The following is a 20,080-nucleotide window of genomic DNA, read 5'->3' on the forward strand; positions in this document are numbered from 1 at the left end:
TTGTCATTTTGTTTCTCATTTTTGTCATTTTGTGTCTTATGTTAATCATTTTATGTCTTGTTTTTGTCATTTTGTGTCTAGTTTTTGTCATTTTGTTTCTCCTTTTTGTCATTTTGTTTCTCCTTTTTGTCATTTTCTGTCTTGTTTTTGTCATTTTCTGTCTTGTTTTTGTCATTTTGTGTTTTTTCTTTTTATGTGCTGTTTGTGTCCTTTTGTCTCATTCTTTGTGTTGGTGTATGGCATAAGTTTTATACTTTGACATAACCTGTACATAGGGTTTTTTCCACTGTAGAATCTCAGGGTTTCGATCCACTCAGGGTTTAATTATCAGTAATATTCACATTGAATGGAGACGCTGAAAATGAAACGTTTTGTGTTTTTGTACATTTCATGATAACAGTGTGTTTACTTAGACTTTATGTTACTGCACAAGGAGGTTTTAACGCCTAAGAACAAAGACCAAGAGTACAAAGATAATGTCCATGTTGAACCTGAATTTTAGTTTTATTTAGTCAGTATAACAGAACTAGGAGATGGTCAGAAATACGAGGGAAATACACATTTACCCTCCAAATACCCTCTCAGTTAATAATGAAAGTGGTCGGCTAATCAAGGAAACCTTGCAGCTCTGATTTACCTTCTGTTGTTGTTCCTCACCTTGTCATTTAACTTGAATATTTTAAAAAGCCTCAGTCTGTACTCCATCTCCCATGATGCACTGTGCTCACAAACCTTTCCCATGATCCTCTCTGCCAGGCCCCGTGGCGGGTGGCGGCCCCGGAGGCCCCAGGAAGCAGAAGGAGCTGCCGTCGGAGCCTCCGTTCACGGCGTACGTTGGAAACCTGCCGTTCAACACGGTGCAGGGCGACATCGACGTCATCTTCAAAGATCTCAACATCCGCAGTGTCCGACTGGTCAGAGACAAAGAGACAGACAAGTTCAAAGGTCAGCAGCCTGAGACGTCCAGGTCCTGGACATCGGAGGAGCTTCAGGAGAAACCAGCTGGACCAAACGTCTTCCAGAACCTCCAACTGGTTCCTCCTGAAGCTCCTACCATGTCCTCCTCCTGGAGATGTTTTTCTATCTCCATGTAGACAGGTGTGTACAGATGTCTACAGATGTCTACAGGTGTTTACAGGTGTCTACAGGTGTGCACAGGTATGCACAAGTGTCTACAGGTGTTTAAAGGTGTCTACAGGTGTCTACGGGTGTCTACAGGTGTTTATAGGTGTCTACAGATGTCTGTCTACAAGTGTTTAAAGGTGTCTACAGGTGTTTAAAGGTGTCTACAGGTGTCTGCAGGTGTCTCCAGGTGTCTGCAGGTGTTTGCAGGTGTCTCCAGGTGTCTGCAGGTGTTTGCAGGTGTCTCCAGGTGTCTGCAGGTGTTTGCAGGTGTCTCCAGGTGTTTAAAGGTATCTATGGGTGTCTACAGGTGTTTGCAGGTGTCTCCAGGTGTTTAAAGGGGTCTACAGGTGTCTACGGGTGTCTACAGGTGTTTATAGGTGTCTACAGGTGTTCATAGTTGTCTACAGGTGTCTGTCTACAAGTGTTTAAAGGTGTCTACAGGTGTCTGCAGGTGTCTGTTTTCCTCTGATGAAGGCAGACGGATCAGAACCAGACGTTCATCTGCAGATTCTCTCTGGACCTTTTTTTTAAAACCAAGCTGTGTTTCTGTCTTCCAGGTTTTTGTTATGTTGAGTTTGAAGATCAGGAATCTCTAAAAGAAGCTTTGACGTATGACGGCGCCGTGAGTACCGGACCCATAAACTTTCATGTTGATCAGCTGATTTAAGTCGTGCTAACGCTAACGTGACCTCTGACCTGCAGCTGCTCTGTGAGCGGACGCTGAGGGTCGACATCGCAGAGGGGCGGAGACAAGAGCGAGGGGGCGGCGGCTTCGGCTTCAAGAAAGATGACGGCAGAGGTACGAACTCCCTACGGTGACTGGTGACTAACTGGTTAATAACTGGTAGCTAACTGGTTTCTAACTGGTTACTGACTGGTTAGTAGCTGGTTTCTAACTGGTTACTGACTGGTTTCTAGCTGTTACTAACTGGTTACTAGCTGGTTTTTAACAGGTTCTTAGCTGGTTACTAGCTGGTTACTAACAGGTTCAGACTGGACATCAGGCCGTCAGGTCTCTCTACTAACAGACTGATGGAGGAAACATCGTCTGTCTTCCTGGTTTTAGTGTCCAGACTGTTTAGATCTTCTTCTACTAACTGGTTACTAACTGGTTTCTAACTGATTACTAGCTGATTACTAGCTGGTTTTGTAACTGGTTTCTAACTGGTTACTAGCTGGGTCATTACGTATCATTTCATCAAGTAGTCCCCACCTGACCCCCTCAGATTTTTCTAAATTTGTACATACTTATAGAACATTATATATGATGAAAAAAATCCAAAATTTCAAGGCTTAATTGTAAAGAGTTCCAAAGTTATGACCATTTGAAGTAGGTAGGGGGTTCCCTAAAATTGCAACCAAAATTAAGACTTGAAATTTTCGGCTTTTTTCAGGCTTCTATAACTTCTGAACAACAACATAGTCCTAAGAAATGTGAAAATATTTACTTAAAATTTATAATTGCATGTTACAGAGAATGACAAAGTTGAGATTTTATCCATCGCGAACTTATAAAACGCTACTTTTGGCCACCTGTTACACAAAAACTAATCATCCTATTCATTAGAAATTTTATGTGCTGTATCTTGGCTACCTAGTGAATGGATCTCTGTAAAATAAAGGTCCTATGTTATGTTATGTATGATATATGAACAGCTAAAAATCTAAAATATCTGTCCGACCTTAGGATTCAAAGGTCAATATCAGCATGTGGGATAGGTAGTATCACAAAATAAAAGACACCATGTGAAAGTACAGGAATTGCCCTAAATTTTGACACCAAGCACAACTTGCTTCTATAAATCCTTCTATGCTAAATGTTCAAATTAAATATGCATGTTTTCACCCCATATTTTAGCCATATATAACAGAAAATTTTGTGATTTTCAAGTGTTCAAATGTATGTATTGCAGAGTAAAGAAGATATTATTAAGTACTTACAAATTTAATACTGAAAATTAATCTGAAGAAACTGTGGCAGATTTGTTGCAGCATGATCTGCATCCTGGCCAGTATGTTGCAGCTGTTTATGATCATTACTGGTACTTACAAATTTTCAAGAATATTTTGCAAAGGTGGTTCAGTTATGTCTTTTCAGAAATTTTTTAAACAGTTCAGAAACCTTCTTTTCTGCATCCTGGCTAAGTTTATACTGACGACCCGTTGCTGTCGTCAAGTCCGCAATTTGAGTAAGAATATGGTCTGTAGGCACCCAACACTGGTTCTTCCTTTTGGGCCAAGAAAATGATCTGGCAGGGCCTTCTGGTTTCATGAAGTCTAGGAACACATCTGCCTACTCAGTTGACACTTCCACAACATTTCCCAAGTACCAGTAATGAGCATAACCAGCTGCAACATACTGGCCAGGATGCAGATCATGCTGCAACAAATCTGCCACAGTTTCTTCAGACACAAGGTCATTCACTCTAACAACAGTTGATGTATAAATTTGTAAGTACTTAATAATGTCTTCTTTACTCTGTAATACATACATTTGAACACTTGAAAATCACTAAATTTTCTGCTATATATGGCTAAAATATGGGGTGAAAACGTGCACATTTCTTAGGACTATGGATTCCCATGAAATGATCCTGAAAATTTCAGACCTCTAGCTCTTTTTGTTCAGAAGTTATAGAAGCCTGAAAATAGCCGAAAATTTCAAGTCTTAATTTTGGTTGCAATTTTAGGGAACCCCCTACCTACTTCAAATGGTCATAACTTTGGAACTCTTTACAATTAAGCCTTGAAATTTTGGATTTTTCCATCATATATAATGTTCTATAAGTATGTAAAAATTTAGAAAAATCTGAGGGGGTCAAGTGGGAAATTTTCTTAAAATTTGTTGATTTCATATGGAATGACCCAGCTGGTTTCTAGCTGTTTTTAACTGGTTATTAGTTGGTTACTAGCTGGTTCCTAACTGGTTACTAGCTGTTTTTAACTGGTTACTAGCTGATTCCTAACTGGTTCTTCCCTGGTTTTTAATGGGTTACTAGCTGGTTACTTGCTGTTTTTTACTACCTTAATTTCCAGACTATAAGCTGCTACTTTTTTCTCACGCTTTGAACCCTGCGGCTTATACAACGATGCGGCTGATGTATAGATTTTTACGGCGAGCTTCATGCCGTCAATACGTTTAGCCTCGTCACATCAGACCAATGAAATTACCGAACAGGTCACAGTGAACCAATGAAACCGAATTAAATCAAACACACTCACACTAAATTCTTCAGATCAGTCATTTTGGCTTCATGCACACACCCTCATCATGGAAAACACACAAAGAAATGCGTTTGTGCTGTCTTTAAGGTTAAGTGTATAAGTTAAAAGTTGATTTTCTGTTGGGTTTTTAAAACAGCGTCAGAGTGAGTGCTTTCGTTCTAGTTTGGTGTCAGAAATGACGACAGTGTGAGCGTTCTCACCTATCTTGGAAGGTGCTTCGTTTTTCCTGTTAGCTATGTCTCTCATGTGGAGGCGACAGCCGTAATGGACGGAGCTAATTCACCTTTGTTGCTAATGTTTCACTACGCTTCTGCCTTGGAGATTATTTGTCTTTTTACACTATTGGTCCAAGTCAAGCTGAAGTAAAGCACAGAAAAAGCAAGCCCTGTGTGATTATTTAAAGACTTGAGAATGTTAGCTAGCTGTCTAGCTACGTGCTGCAAGGACAGCATAGTGTATGATGCAGCTTCTGAGTTAAAGGTAATCGATCTGCCTGTTGAAGAAGGAAATAAAGCTGCTGCACGTCAGCTTGGCATCAATGAATCCATGGTGAGACGTTGGAGTCGGCAGTGTGACGAACTGACTCATTGTGTTTTACTGCCGTGTTACAGGCACTGTTCGGAAAAAAGCATTTATTTAATTAAAAGTTAAAAAAAACCTTTCTATGTAAATATCTCATGTTACAACGTGGACACCTGCGGCTTATAGACAGGTGCAGCTTATATATGTAAGAAAGTGTTTTTCTTTTTAAATTTAGTGGGTGCAGCTTATATTCAGGTGTGCTCAATAGTCCGGAAATTACGGTAATTGGTTTCTAGCTGGTTACTAACTGGTACCAGTAACTGGTTACAACTGGTTTCTGACTGAATGCTAGCTGGTTTCTAACTGGTTACTAGCTGGTTTTTAACAGGTTCTTAGCTGGTTACTAGCTGGTAGCAGTAGCTGGTTACTAACTGGTTACTAACTGGTTCAGACTGAACATCAGGCTGTCAGGTCTCTCTACTAACAGATTGATGGAGGAAACATCGTCTGTCTAGTTTTTGTCTCCAGACTGTTTAGATCTTCTTTCATCCACAGTCACGGTTCTGAAACTTCAGTCTGGACGTCCAGCTTCAGTCCTCAGGCTGTTCTGGTCTTCTGATGTTCTAATGTTCTAATGTTTTAGTGTTGTAATGTTCTAATGTTCTTATACTCTGATGGCTGCAGCTCCAGCTTGAATCTTTAATAATAATAATTATTAGTGTGAATGTTTGTGTTGTAGATTCTAGGATTCTTCATCTTTCACTCTTCATCTGTCATTTCATTCTCACCGACACAACCTCCACACAACCTCCACACAACCTCCACACAACACCTGACAAGGTGACAGACAGGTAGAGGGTTAGGGTTACCTGGTTACAGGTCAACATTCTTCACTGCTCCTGCGTCTCTAACATCTTCTCTCTGATTGGTTGATGGACAACTAACAAGCTCCGCCTCTTCAGTGCTGCTTTTCCATGAGGAGGCGCCACCACCTCCTTGTCTTCTCTCCTCGTCCCCTCTCCTCTCCTTGTCTCCTCTTCTCCTCCTCTCCTTTCCTCCTCTCCTTGCCTCCTCTCCTCCTTATCTCCTCTCCTTGTCTCCTGTCTTTGTCTCCTCTCCTCCTCTCCTTGTCTCCTGTCCTTGTCTTCTCTCCTCCTCTCCTTGTCTCCTCTCCTCCTCCTCTCCTTGCCTCCTCTCTTTGTCTCCTTGTCTCCTCTCCTCCTCCTCTCCTTGTCTCCTCTTCTTGTCTCCTCTCCTCCTCTCCTTGCCTCCTCTCCTTCTCTCCTCACCTCCTCCTCTCCTTGTCTCCTCTTCTTGTCTCCTCTCCTCTTCTCCTCCTCTCCTTGTCTCCTCTCCTTGCCTCCTTGTCTCCTCTTCTTGTCTCCTCCTCTCCTTGTCTCCTCTCCTCCGCTCCTTCTCTCCTCCTCTCCTTGTCTCCTCTCCTGGTCTCCTTGTCTCCTCGTCCCCATGTTAACTCCCCTGTCCTCTGCAGGACGAGGAGGTTCTCGAGGAGCTCCCAGAGGTGGAGGAGGAGGACGAGACGGCCGTGAGGAGTTCTACGACCAGCCAGGAGGAGGTGCGGTCAGAGATTCAGCAGATTCCAGCTGGCCAATCAGGGGGCAGCTGACTGTGCTGCAGCCAATCAGATGGCAGGAGAATGTTCCAAAACTAATCTAAGAAAATCAGTGAGCTACGTAGAGATGAAGAACAACAGCAGCTTTTAACATTATTCATCTTCCGTTTATTTTATTAAGAATCCAGACCACAGACGTGGAGTTATTTATCATGAGTAATTTCCTGTTAATTGACCAAATGATTAATTGATTGATTGATTAATTAGTGGAGCTCTGCAAAACCTCCATAAACTAAACCTCTAATCTGGACCTCCATAAACTAAACCTCCATAAACTAAACCTCTAATCTGGACCTCCATAAACTAAACCTCCATAATCTAAACCTCTAATCTGGACCTCCATAAACTAAACCTCCATAATCTAAACCTCTAATCTGGACCTCCTGAAGTCAAACTTTTGTATCAAATCTTAGAAAACCAAACGTGGGTTAGCTAAACCTCAGAGACCTTTTAATATGAACCCTCCTCAGTATAAACCTGGTTAGCCATGCTAAGCTAATTCCAGAGGAGTAATGAAATGCTAAGCTATGCTAGCCTGTAGAAGGCTGTAGTTGCTAAATGCTAAGCTATGCTAGTCTGTAGAAAGCTGTAGTTGCTAAATGCTAAGCTATGCTAGTCTGTAGAAAGCTGTAGTTGTTAAATGCTAAGCTACGCTAGTCTGTAGAAGGCTGTAGTTGCTAAAGGCTAAGCTTTGCTAGTCTGTAGAAGGCTGTAGTTGCTAAATGCTAAGCTATGCTAGTCTGTAGAAGGCTGTAGTTGTTAAATGCTAAGCTATACTAGTCTGTAGAAGGCTGTAGTTGCTAAATGCTAAGCTATGCTAGTCTGTAGAAGGCTGTAGTTGCTAAAGGCTAAGCTATGCTAGTCTGTAGAAGGCTGTAGTTGTTAAATGCTAAGCTATACTAGTCTGCAGAAGGCTGTAGTTGCTAAATGCTAAGCTATGCTAGTCTGTAGAAGGCTGTAGTTGTTAAATGCTAAGCTATGCTAGTCTGTAGAGGGCTGTAGTTACTGAATCTGTCCTGTAGGTGGTAGCGTAGCTGCCTGGAGTATCTTCTTCTTCTGCTCTTTAAAACGAGTCCACACAAATGAACCAATCACCTGTGACCTTTAGCCTGGCTCCGCCTACTGAAGCTGCTGGACCACACCCATTATTTCCCATCATGCCTTTCATCTCCTCCATCTTCATAGTCACTGGTCACCTTCCAGGTTCCAGACGCTGCAGCTCACCTGAGGCCGTCTGCCGCCCACTCACCTGTCTGTCTGTCTGTCTGTCCTCCCGTCTGTCTTCCTGTCTGCAGGTTTTAGAGATGACGACTACATGTCGGGGCGGGGTCGAGGCGGAGGCGGTCGCCCCGGTGACAGAAGGGGGGCAGGAGGAGGGGCGGGTCGCTTCAGAGATGGACCGCCCCCTCGTGGAGGAACGACAGACTTCAGGGAACCGTCTGAAGGTGGCGCCATCTTCTGGTCGTCAGCAGTATATATATATATATATATATATATATATATATATATATATATATATATATATATATATATATATATATATTTTTTTATATATATATATATATATATATATATACGTATATATGTATATATATATATATATATATATATATATATATTTATATATATATATATTTTTTTTAATATATATATATATAATATATATATTTATTTATATATATATATATATATATATATATACATATATATATATATATATATGTATATATATATATATACATACATATATACATACATAATTTTGCAGCCATTAAAAAGAATACATCTTTATAAAGAAAATAACAAATATGAAAATATAAATAAAATGCAACAGAATGTTTGCAGTTAATCTAATTTGTTTCTAATTGATTTATTTCTATGTTTTATAGTAATAATAATAATAATAATAATTTGCCTTTATTTATCACAAATACGTTACAGCACTGTAAAATGTTGCTTCTCGCTCATCCCAGGCGGGGTCAGAGTTATTCGGGTGTCGTCAGTGTAAATGATTCACGTTTAGCTCATTTTAAACCGAGAATCAAAGAGTGGAACCTGAGGACTGAAGCTGAGGGTTTGTGACTCATCGTTTGTTTGTTTGTTTGTTTCCAGAGGAGCGTGCACAGAGGCCTCGGCTGCAGCTGAAGCCTCGCACCGTCTCTGAGCCGCTCAACCAGGTCGCCAACCCCAACTCGGCCATCTTTGGCGGGGCGAAGCCGCGAGAGGAAGTGATCTCCAAAGAAAAAGCTTAAGAGACTGAGGGCCGCCGGGCCCCGGGGGGCCGAGGGGGCGGGGAGCCGGGGGGGGGGAGGGAGGGAGGGAGGGAGGGAGGGGAGCCAACCAGAACTTTACCGGATGTTCAAACGCCACAGCTAGCATTCCTTCCTGACAGACAGACAGATAGACAGACAGACAACGAGCGAGCGGACGCCCTCCTCTTCCTCCTCTAATTCTTCTTCTTCTTCTTCTTGCTGTTTGAGTTCAGAATATTTATTCTTAGTGGAATAAAGCTGAAACACTCTGATCAATAATAAACCTGTAACATAAACGCAGCGAGCAGCTCATCAATGCATGTTTGGGTTCCTCTGCCCCGCCCCCTCACTCACCTCCACCTCCGCTTACTGTGATGTCACACCTGCTTCGTGCTGTAGCCCCGCCCCCTGCCGTCAGAGGTCACACCTGTAAAGTTCTTCGGTTCTTTTTGGTTTTTGTAGCTGCAGCCCCGCCCTCTCACCCTGATTGGTCGAGTAGAAGCCAAATGCTTTTGTTTTTTATTTGCTGTCGCTCGTTGCCGTGGTGACTCATCGATCTGTTCTTGTTTGGTCCTGAAATCTTCTCGGTGTTTCCGTTACCTGCTCGTCACACTGAGGGGGCGGGGCCTGCTGCCAGGTGAAGCCCCGCCCCCTCAGGTGTAACAGCAGCACCATGGTCTGCTTCCTCCTCCCATGATGCACTGCTGCTGGTCGCCTCACCTGTTCAGGTGAAGCTGCGTTCGCTGTCAGCAGGAGAAGCTGCTGATGAAATGCTGCGTTCAGGCGCTGTGAAGAAAAAAGGGAAAACTGTTTACAGAAACTCTATTGGAAATCAACCTTGAAAAATAATCTTGATGTTAAAACTTTTGTTTTCCCACAGACCTTGAATGCAGCGCCGCTCAGAGGGCGGCGAGGGGGCGTGGCCTGCAGCTACAGCTCCTGATTGGTCGGCTGACAGCTGGAGGTCATGCAGCATTTTTCTGTCCTGTCCAATCAGATATAAAGATGTGATGTCATCCACAGAGCTCTCCTCTGATTGGTCCATTGATCCACACTGAAAACTTCCCCATCGTCTTTTTCCTCGATGTTTTCCAGATCATTTCCAAACGTTCTGAAAATAATTAGCTGCAGATCACAGAAGGAAAACGGAAACTCTTCATAGTTTATGGATAAACAGCAGATTTTCAGTCAATTCTGAGGAGTTTATCCAACAGAAGGTGGCGCTAACGCACCTTTTTAGTGATAAATGAACAGCAGAATTCTTGAAGGAAGAACAGATGAAAAATGAAAAATCTACAGAAAGCAAAGTGAAGATGGACGGCCTTCTTTTGATTCATTTTATCGTCTATTTATTGATCATTTTCATCTGTTTTTCTGTCCACAGTTTAAAATCTGAGGATTTAATCAGAAACTTTGGAAACGGTTCATGAAGGAGGAACGAATTGGAGACGGAGGAATTAAACCCTTTTTTTTGTTTGTTTCTGATCTTTTATCGTCCGTTTGTCTTTGAAAGCAGCGTTTAGAAGAGACGTTTGTTTCAGTGTGGATCAGATCTGAGGAGGTCAAACTGGAACATCTGCTGGCTTTGGTGGCTCACCTGCTCAGGTGGGTCAGGGTCTGGTGGATCAGGATCAAGTGGATCAGGGTCTGGTGGATCAGGATCAGGTGGATCAGGATCAGGGTCTGGTGGATCAGGATCAGTGTTTTGGTGGTTTTGCTCTGCGTCTCTTCCAGAATGTAGTTTTGTTTGTTGGAATAAAATGGTCTCTTTTAAACTTTATTTTTTCCTCCACTGTTTATGGCAATAAAACTGTGTCATCTTCATCGTCCTCTTCGTCGTCGTGCACCAATCAGAATGTTTGACTTCAGGGTGGGAGGGGTGGGTGTGGAGGGGGGGGTCGATTCCTCGTTTTGATTTTTATTTTTTCTTCCAAATGAAAGAAAAATAAAGAATAAAGCTCGTTCTGTTCTGCCGATTTCCCTCTGTGCTTCCTGTCTCTGTTTCAGTTCAACGAGATTATTAAATCCGGTTTAATCCAGAGATTTATTCCAGAGATTAAATCTGGTTTCATCCAGAGATTTATTCCAGAGGTTATATCTGGGGGGCTGCACAGTGGTGTAGTGGTTAGCAAAAGTGCAAAGATGTCGAATTGCAGCTGAAGTTTCTCAAGACAGAGGTAAAGATAAAACTAGAATCAACCTGTTCATTAGCAGGCAAGAGAAACACAAGCAGATCCACTAAATCAATCTAAACACTTAAAAACACTGACTTAGTTTGTATTTTCTTGATGTGTAAAATAATGTTCATCTATTTATCATGTTCTGTTTTTAAGGAAGAAAAAATTCAGGCAAAACTCAATGAGGTCATCCAGGAGCGCAAGAAAGAAATCTACAGCAGTCTGACAATGACAGTTAGGAGAATCATGCAGAAGTGCTACAAAACTAAGAAAGAAGAGATGTACACAATCTGTTGAGATATATTTATATATATATATATATATATATATATATATATATATATATATATATGTATATATATATATATATATATATATATATATATATATATATATATATATATATATGTATATATATATATATATATATATACATATATATATATATATATACATATATATATATATATATACATATATATATATATATATATATATATATATATATATATATATATATACATATATATATATATATATATATATATATATATATATATATATATATATATATATATATATATATATATATATGTATATATATGTATGTATGTATATGTATAGAACACCCCAATTTTTCCAGTTTAGTTTTTATTGTAAATTCTGCATGTTAACGCCTCATTTTACTGAAATGAAAGCTTAGAACAAATGAAGTAATGAAGTTAAAAAAATCTATTTACAAACCAAAATGTCTTCTAAACTTCTGACTCGTCAAAGTACCATCTTTGGCAGATATAACAGCTGAACTCACTCATTCTTTTCATGATGGAAATCAAAATTCTTCAGAAAGTTCTTCCAACAGTTCTTCCTCCTTCCTCAGTCGTCCATTGACGATGTTTCATGGTCCAGACAAGCCTCTTTTTCTTATTCTGACGTCTTAGCAACGGCTTTCTGCTGCAGCTCCACCTGTCAAACCTGTAACTCCAAGTCTTCTCTCCACAGTTAAACTTCTTCCTACGACCTCTATGAAGCTGATTGAAGCTGTTGTCCTCTGAGCTCCTATCACCAAGTTGTTGACTCACAAACTGGTCTTCTGGTTCTGTTGTGGCTTTGGGTCTTCTAGACCAGTGTTTCTCAACTGGTGGGTCGCGACCCAAAAGTGGGTCGCGGGGCCGTTTTTGGTGGGTCGCGAGCCTTTTTCTAAAAAGAGAAAAATAAAGATAATCCAATTTAGTGGCGAGTCATTGTAGTTCCCCTCCGCACCCGCAGGGGGTCGTCGTGTCAGCAGCGACCGGTGAGGACACTCGTATTACTGTAGAAGAAACTGCATGTTTTCATAGCAACAGCAGCGTGGCTAAACGCAAGTACGACAGCGAGTACATTAAATATGGATTTTCCTACATCGAAGACAAAGGAGTCCAAAAGCACGCATCTGAATAAACTTTTCGAGCGGTTTAGCGACTACTTTCCCGATAAACAACCCGAGGACGACTGGGTGCGCGACCCGTTTGGAATAAACATGGAAAGCATCACGTTGCCTAGCAGCGATGAATGTCAGCTGGTGGAGCTATCATGTGACCGCACTCTCAGAAAGAAATTCACAGAGGTAAGCCTTTCCCAGTTCTGGTGCAACGATGTGATGAGAGAGTATCCCTCCATTGCTAGTCGAGCTGTAAAAATCCTCCTACCATTCAGCACCACATACCTCTGTGAATGTGGCTTCTCAGCTCTTGTTCAGCTGAAAACAAAATACCCAAATAAACTGAACATTGAGCATGACCTCAGAGTTGCTTTATCATGCATACAGCCAGATTTTGAGACTCTTGTAAAGGCCAAAAAGCATCCTCAGCTAAGCCATTAGAACTTCATGTAGTTCTGCAGTACTTTTATTGTGACTTGTGACTTTTGTTTATTTGTAAGTGCTTAAAAACACACTTTTCTTTCAATATTGCACACAATTTTTTTCCCCAAATATTGGCTTTCAAATATAGTTAAGCCCTTTGAAAAATGTTTTATTGTGTTTACATTTTGAGATTGATCAGAACATTAAGCATTTCTTCACTTTAATAATTTGTTGAATGCACTTCATCAGTTTTCATGTTTTGGACTCTTTTGCACATATTTCGATACATAGTTTCTCCAGCTACAACAGTAATGTTGCAGACTTGTGCAGTATTATGAGAAGCTACTGGTTTTGTTGAATTGCACTTTTTTTGTAGAAAAAAAATGCACTTTTATATATCCTGAGGACTACTTGAGGCTATTGTTCTACTTGTTTCAAAGTCCTCAGTACTTGAATTAGTATTGCTGCTTGATTTTGAGTTGTTGTGAAGTACTTGAGTTCAGGTTTAAAAGTTTTGTCTTCGAACGCTTAATCAATAAATTGTTGATTTTTGGAGAAATATTGTTTGGGTCACGATTTGTCATTTCAGTTTTATGGTGGGTCCCAGGCCCAGACCAGTTCAGAACCACTGTTCTAGACCTCTTCCTGTCAGAGTTTCCTCCAGTTTCTGAGCCTTTTGATGGAGAAGAAAACTGGACTGACTGACACCTGGACTTTCTTCCTCTCTACATAAAGACCTCCATGTTTAAATGTTCTGATGGTCTGTCTCTCTTCTATTGTTAATTACCTTTTCCACTCCATTTTTACAGCAACACACTACTTTCTGCAGTACTTCCTGTTCTAATAATGCTCTGGAGGGTTCCACGGTGTGTTCCAACACTACTTTATGCAGACAGAGGGGGTTGGAAGGAATCTAGAAAAGCTGGGGACACCTGTAGGATTTGGTAGCACCAACTTTCAAGGCTTCATCAGCCTCCATTGCTGCAGAACAGCTTTAAGTTGTTGATCCATTTCTGTTCCCGGAAAAAGGCCTTTTAGTGTAATTCAGAAATGTAGATTGCTTTTCAGTTTTGGGTAACCTGACCTTTTTTTTTTAAACCTCTGGCAGTTCACCACTTACCTTTGGACCATTTCAAGCTATTTATTGGACTTGAACTACTTCAATTTCAATTTAAAAAATTGGGGTGTTCTAAAACTTTCTAAAAGTCATGAAAATAAAGAGAAACCATTAAATGAGAAGGTGTCCGAACCTTTGACTGCTAGTGTATATATATGTATATATATCTAACACATTTTTGTGTTTGATCGCAGAAGCCAAGGTCTGTAGTGGAAAAGGCTCACTGAAGGAAATGAGGGACACTATTGAGAAACATGTACGTGACAAAACCAACATGTTTGAGAAGGCTAAAGCTGAAATGTTGAAACAGCTGGATAACCTGAAGGTTTGTCACATCTTCTTCTAATAAACATGATGATAACGTTCCTTTACCCACGATTAACATGGAGGCTGCTTCTGATGACTGGTAAAGGTTTTATTCTAATTAGGAGGAGATCCTGGAGATACTTAAGGAAACCTTGGAGAAATCCATTGAGAACTCACTGAAGACAGATGATGACTTAACCCCAGGTAACAGCAACATTTCAGAGTCAAGTTATTGATGTAAAACTCTAAGAATCCTGTAAATAAACCATCAATATAAAAGATGTCAACATATTTCTAATGAATGTTCTGTTTTTTTAGATGTTACAGCAGAACTTGAGGAAGTGAAGAGATACTATGATGAACTGAAACGCAGCTCAGAAAAATAGATGCCACTGTTGTATGATATTTCTAAATGTCTTTGATTGTGAACAGTTTTTGTTCTAAATAATGATAATAAAACCTTTAATTACAGCAGAGCTGATGTCCATGTTCAAGAGAAAAATGCGAAATGTGCGCACACTTTCTTTTCCTGGAAAAACATCCGTCTGTATGACCAGAATAAATGTTGAATATGATCTGTCCTGCTAGAATTATACATATTGTATTATTATACATTATCATTACATAGCAAGCATACCAGAGAAATACTGCAGACATACAGAAGAATAATGCAACATACAGGAGAATACTGCAACATACAGGAGAATACTGCAACATACAGGAGAAATACTGCAACATACAGGAGAAATACTGCAACATACAGGAGAATACTGCAGACATACAGAATACTGCAGACATACAGGAGAAATACTGCAACATACAGGAGAATACTGCAACATACAGGAGAATACTGCAGACATACAGGAGAATACTGCAGACATACAGGAGAATACTGCAGACATACAGGAGAATACTGCAACATACAGGAGAAATACTGCAGACATACAGGAGAATACTGCAGACATACAGGAGAATACTGCAGACATACAGGAGAAATACTGCAACATACAGGAGAATACTGCAACATACAGGAGAAATACTGCAACATACAGGAGAATACTGCAACATACAGGAGAATACTGCAGACATACAGGAGAATACTGCAGACATACAGGAGAATACTGCAACATACAGGAGAATACTGCAACATACAGGAGAATACTGCAGACATACAGGAGAAATACTGCAGACATACAGGAGAATACTGCAGACATACAGGAGAATACTGCAGACATAAAGGAGAAATACTGCAGACATACAGGAGAATACTGCAGACATACAGGAGAATACTGCAGACATACAAGAGAAATACTGCAACATACAGGAGAATACTGCAACATACAGGAGAAATACTGCAGACATACAGGAGAAATACTGGAACATACAGGAGGAATACTGCAACATACAGGAGAATACTGCAGACATACAGGAGAATACTGCAGACATACAAGAGAAATACTGCAACATACAGGAGAATACTGCAGACATACAGGAGAATACTGCAGACATACAAGAGAATACTGCAGACATAGAGGAGAATACTGCAGACATACAGGAGAATACTGCAGACATAAAGGAGAAATACTGCAGACATACAGGAGAATACTGCAGACATACAGGAGAATACTGCAGACATACAAGAGAAATACTGCAACATACAGGAGAATACTGCAACATACAGGAGAATACTGCAACATACAGGAGAATACTGCAGACATACAGGAGAATACTGCAGACATACAGGAGAATACTGCAACATACAGGAGAATACTGCAACATACAGGAGAATACTGCAGACATACAGGAGAATACTGCAGACATACAAGAGAAATACTGCAACATACAGGAGAATACTGCAGACATACAGGAGAATACTGCAGACATACAAGAGAATACTGCAGACATAGAGGAGAATACTGCAGACATACAGGAGAATACTGCAGACATAAAGGAGAAATACTGCAGACATACAGGAGAATACTGCAGACATACAGGAGAATACTGCAGACATACAAGAGAAATACTGCAACATACAGGAGAATACTGCAACATACAGGAGAAATACTGCAGACATACAGGAGAATACTGCAGACATACAGGAGAATACTGCAGACATACAGGAGAATACTGCAGACATACAAGAGAAATACTGCAACATACAGGAGAAATACTGCAACATACAGGAGAATACTGCAACATACAGGAGAATACTGCAGACATACAGGAGAATACTGCAGACATACAGGAGAATACTGCAACATACAGGAGAAATACTGCAACATACAGGAGAATACTGCAGACATACAGGAGAATACTGCAGACATACAGGAGAATACTGCAGACATACAGGAGAATACTGCAGACATACAGGAGAATACTGCAACATACAGGAGAAATACTGCAACATACAGGAGAATACTGCAGACATACAAGAGAAATACTGCAACATACAGGAGAATACTGCAGACATACAGGAGAATACTGCAGACATACAAGAGAATACTGCAGACATACAGGAGAATACTGCCGACATACAAGAGAAATACTGCAACATACAGGAGAAATACTGCAACATACAGGAGAATACTGCAACATACAGGAGAATACTGCAGACATACAGGAGAATACTGCAGACATACAGGAGAATACTGCAACATACAGGAGAAATACTGCAACATACAGGAGAATACTGCAGACATACAGGAGAATACTGCAGACATACAAGAGAAATACTGCAACATACAGGAGAATACTGCAGACATACAGGAGAATACTGCAGACATACAGGAGAAATACTGGAACATACAGGAGGAATACTGCAACATACAGGAGAATACTGCAGACATACAGGAGAATACTGCAACATACAGGAGAATACTGCAACATACAGGAGAATACTGCAGACATACAGGAGAATACTGCAGACATACAGGAGAAATACTGCAACATACAGGAGAATACTGCAACATACAGGAGACTACTGCAACATACAGGCGAAATACTGCAACGTACAGGAGAAATACTGCAACATACAGGAGAATACTGCAACATACAGGAGAATACTGCAACATACAGGAGAAATACTGCAGACATACAGGAGAAATACTGCAACATACAGGGGAAATACTCGATGTACTCTGCAAACATACTGCAGACATACTCTGATATTTTTATTGAGTTATCTCTGTACTCTTCGATGCTTTGGTTTCATTTGTTCTTTGACTTTGTTTTTATGGATTTCATGGTGAGAGGTTAGAGATGTTTTTGGTTGGATTTGGACCATCAGTATTGTGGTTTTCATCATGCAGGTTGATTTGACTTCAGGCTTTTCAGAGATAGATAGAATATGTCAACATTTACTAGATCATTGGTTTATTTAGTGTCTACTCTGTACTGAGTCTAAATGCATACATGTATTCGATCTGATCTACTGTCCAATAAACACTGAGTAAAAGTACACATGTAGTTTACTTTATTCCTTTGTAAAATGTATACAAATTGTTTGAGGTTCTCTTTGAAGTCTGTTTTAAATGTCAGATGGAAGGAAGTAGATTTTTCAGGCTCTTTCTAGTCACTCCTTCAGAGGAGTCATTTAAGGCCTTGTCCACACATAGCAGGGTTTTTGTAAAATCGAATATCTTCATCCACACCTAACCGCATAAGTGCGTTTTTCAGCACATTCATAAGCATGCCGGACCTTTAGGTGGTAGTAGTTCCCCAAATCCTATCCAATCAGAATAAGCTTCCGTCTCTAACGTCACTTCCACGCAATATGAAACATGGCACCAGGCTCGTTCGTGTGGACCGATAAGGAGGCAGAATTGCTCTTAAACGTAGTTTTGGAATATAAACCCTGTACAAGAAACAGCGCCCAAAACCTTGTGAGAGCATCCATACTGTTACCGAATGTAAACACAGGTCGCATATGTGACGTAAGAACATATTTTGTCGCAGGCGGTGACGTTTCGAAACGCAAAACCCCGGTTACTGATGTCCACATGCAGACGCATAAAACGGAGAATTCGCAAATCTTCACTTTGGTCCGAGTTTTTAAAAAGAATCGTTTTTGATGACGTAAATCTGCGTTTTCGTGTGGATGATAGGCCGAATCGTAGAAAAATATCTTCATTTTGTGAGATACCCGGCTACGTGTGGACAAGGCCTAAATCTCCCTCCGTTCTCTGCTGTCATGATGAATCTGTAGGTGTAGTTCTGATAAAGTCCATTCCTAACCTGGTGTTGGTTCTCATGAATCTCCTACCAGCCCTGAATATGATCATTTTTCACATGGATCGATGCCGTCGCTGTGGTCGGAGGTTCTCTCCATTCTTCACTGCAGATTGATTCCTTTGTAATCACATCAACGTTTTTTTCAGCAGCAGCATGTGTTGAAGAAAACTCCCCCAAGATGATGTAGCATCGCCTCACACCAAGAGGAGATCAGGAACTAAAACTCTAAAAATATAAGGTTTTTAGGAGTTTTAGTTTTGTGAAAATACCAAAAACATCCAGTAAAATCACAGAAAAATGTATGAAAACAGGTGAAAAGTTACAGACAATATTTAATAAAATCACAGAAAGAAATATTCATTTCCCTGCTAGGCATAAAACTATGTCAAACTAAATAACGTCCACATCTGAAAATTAGAGGTAATCTGCTGCTTCCTCCACTAGATGGCAGCGTTGGACTGTTCTTCAGACACCATCAGAGCCATTCAGTTCAGCTTTTATTTATTCTATCATCATCCATCCATCTATCCATCTATCCATCCATCCATCCATCCATCCATCCATCCATCCATCCATCCATCCATCCTCCATCCATCCATCATCCATCCATCCATCCATCCATCCATCCATCCATCCATCCATCCATCCATCCATCCATCATCCATCCATCCATCATCCATCCATCCATCCATCCATCCATAATCCATCCATCCATCCATCCATCCATCATCCATCCATCCATCCTCCATCCATCCATCATCCATCCATCCATCCATCCATCCATCCATCCATCCATCCATCCATCATCCATCCTCCATCCATCCATCCATCCATCCATCTATCCATCCATCCATCCATCCATCCATCCTCCATCCATCCATCCATCCATCCATCATCCATCCATCCATCCATCATTCATCCATCATCCATCCATCCATCCTCCTCCATCCATCCTTCATCCATCCATCATCCCTCCATCCATCCATCCTCCTCCATCCATCCATCCATCCATCCAGCTAGCCATCCATCCATCTTCCTTCTAACACCTGTCTAGATGACTCTGGTCTTTATGGCTCTACATCATCATTATTTTTTCTCCTAGAAACAGGAAGCCAGTGGAACCTGGAGGACCAGGAGGAACTCTGACTCATCGTTGACCTTCAGGAACCTTCCAGGAGCAGCTGGACTCCAGAAGAACCTGAACCTGGACTAGACCTGGAGACACAAAGACCTGAAATCCTCAGATCTCTGCCTCATGCTGACTTGGTTCTGGAGTTTTAAAGACAGTCAATTATTTCCTGTAAACTTTATCCAACAGTGTCACCTAATGGCTTCTACTGGTACTACAGGCAGGAGAACTGGAACGTTTCAGGTTTTAGCTGCAGATAAAATTTAATAAAATGACAAATAAGAAGTATTCTCTTACATGGAAATGATATTTAAAATCATTATTTCAGAGATATTTTCTTTTATTTTCTTACAGGATTTTTCATTTCTGCATATAAACGTGGAAGTTTGTCGATTTTCCAGAGATGTAAGGAAATTTCTCCTCAGTCTGATGGGATTTATTCCCAAAATTTAAGATTGACTTAACAAAAATAAATATGGTCTGTGGTATCTGAGAGGTGTTCATCAGCTGCATCCTAACAA

The 20,080-nt window shown here is 40.6% G+C and overlaps 1 protein-coding gene and 1 long non-coding RNA gene across 2 annotated transcripts; both read left to right on the plus strand.

Annotated features, from left to right (window-relative positions):
- Positions 1 to 756: 756 nt before the first annotated feature.
- On the plus strand, positions 757 to 10,581 carry eif4h (eukaryotic translation initiation factor 4h; the record flags this gene model as incomplete). Its single annotated transcript, XM_055008797.1, has 6 exons — positions 757 to 945; positions 1,683 to 1,747; positions 1,828 to 1,924; positions 6,365 to 6,448; positions 7,801 to 7,950; positions 8,618 to 10,581. Coding segments are annotated over 6 exons (725 nt in total), but the record flags the coding sequence as incomplete, so codon positions are not given.
- A 1,047-nt stretch (positions 10,582 to 11,628) lies between these two features.
- On the plus strand, positions 11,629 to 14,996 carry LOC118469875 (uncharacterized). The gene is made up of 4 exons (XR_004846851.2): positions 11,629 to 12,540; positions 14,089 to 14,219; positions 14,323 to 14,404; positions 14,519 to 14,996. It is a non-coding gene; the product is annotated as an uncharacterized LOC118469875 (long non-coding RNA).
- Positions 14,997 to 20,080: the final 5,084 nt, after the last annotated feature.

This window comes from Amphiprion ocellaris, unplaced genomic scaffold, assembly GCF_022539595.1.
Source record: "Amphiprion ocellaris isolate individual 3 ecotype Okinawa unplaced genomic scaffold, ASM2253959v1 Aocel_unscaffolded219, whole genome shotgun sequence".
Taxonomy (NCBI): Eukaryota; Metazoa; Chordata; class Actinopteri; family Pomacentridae; genus Amphiprion; species Amphiprion ocellaris.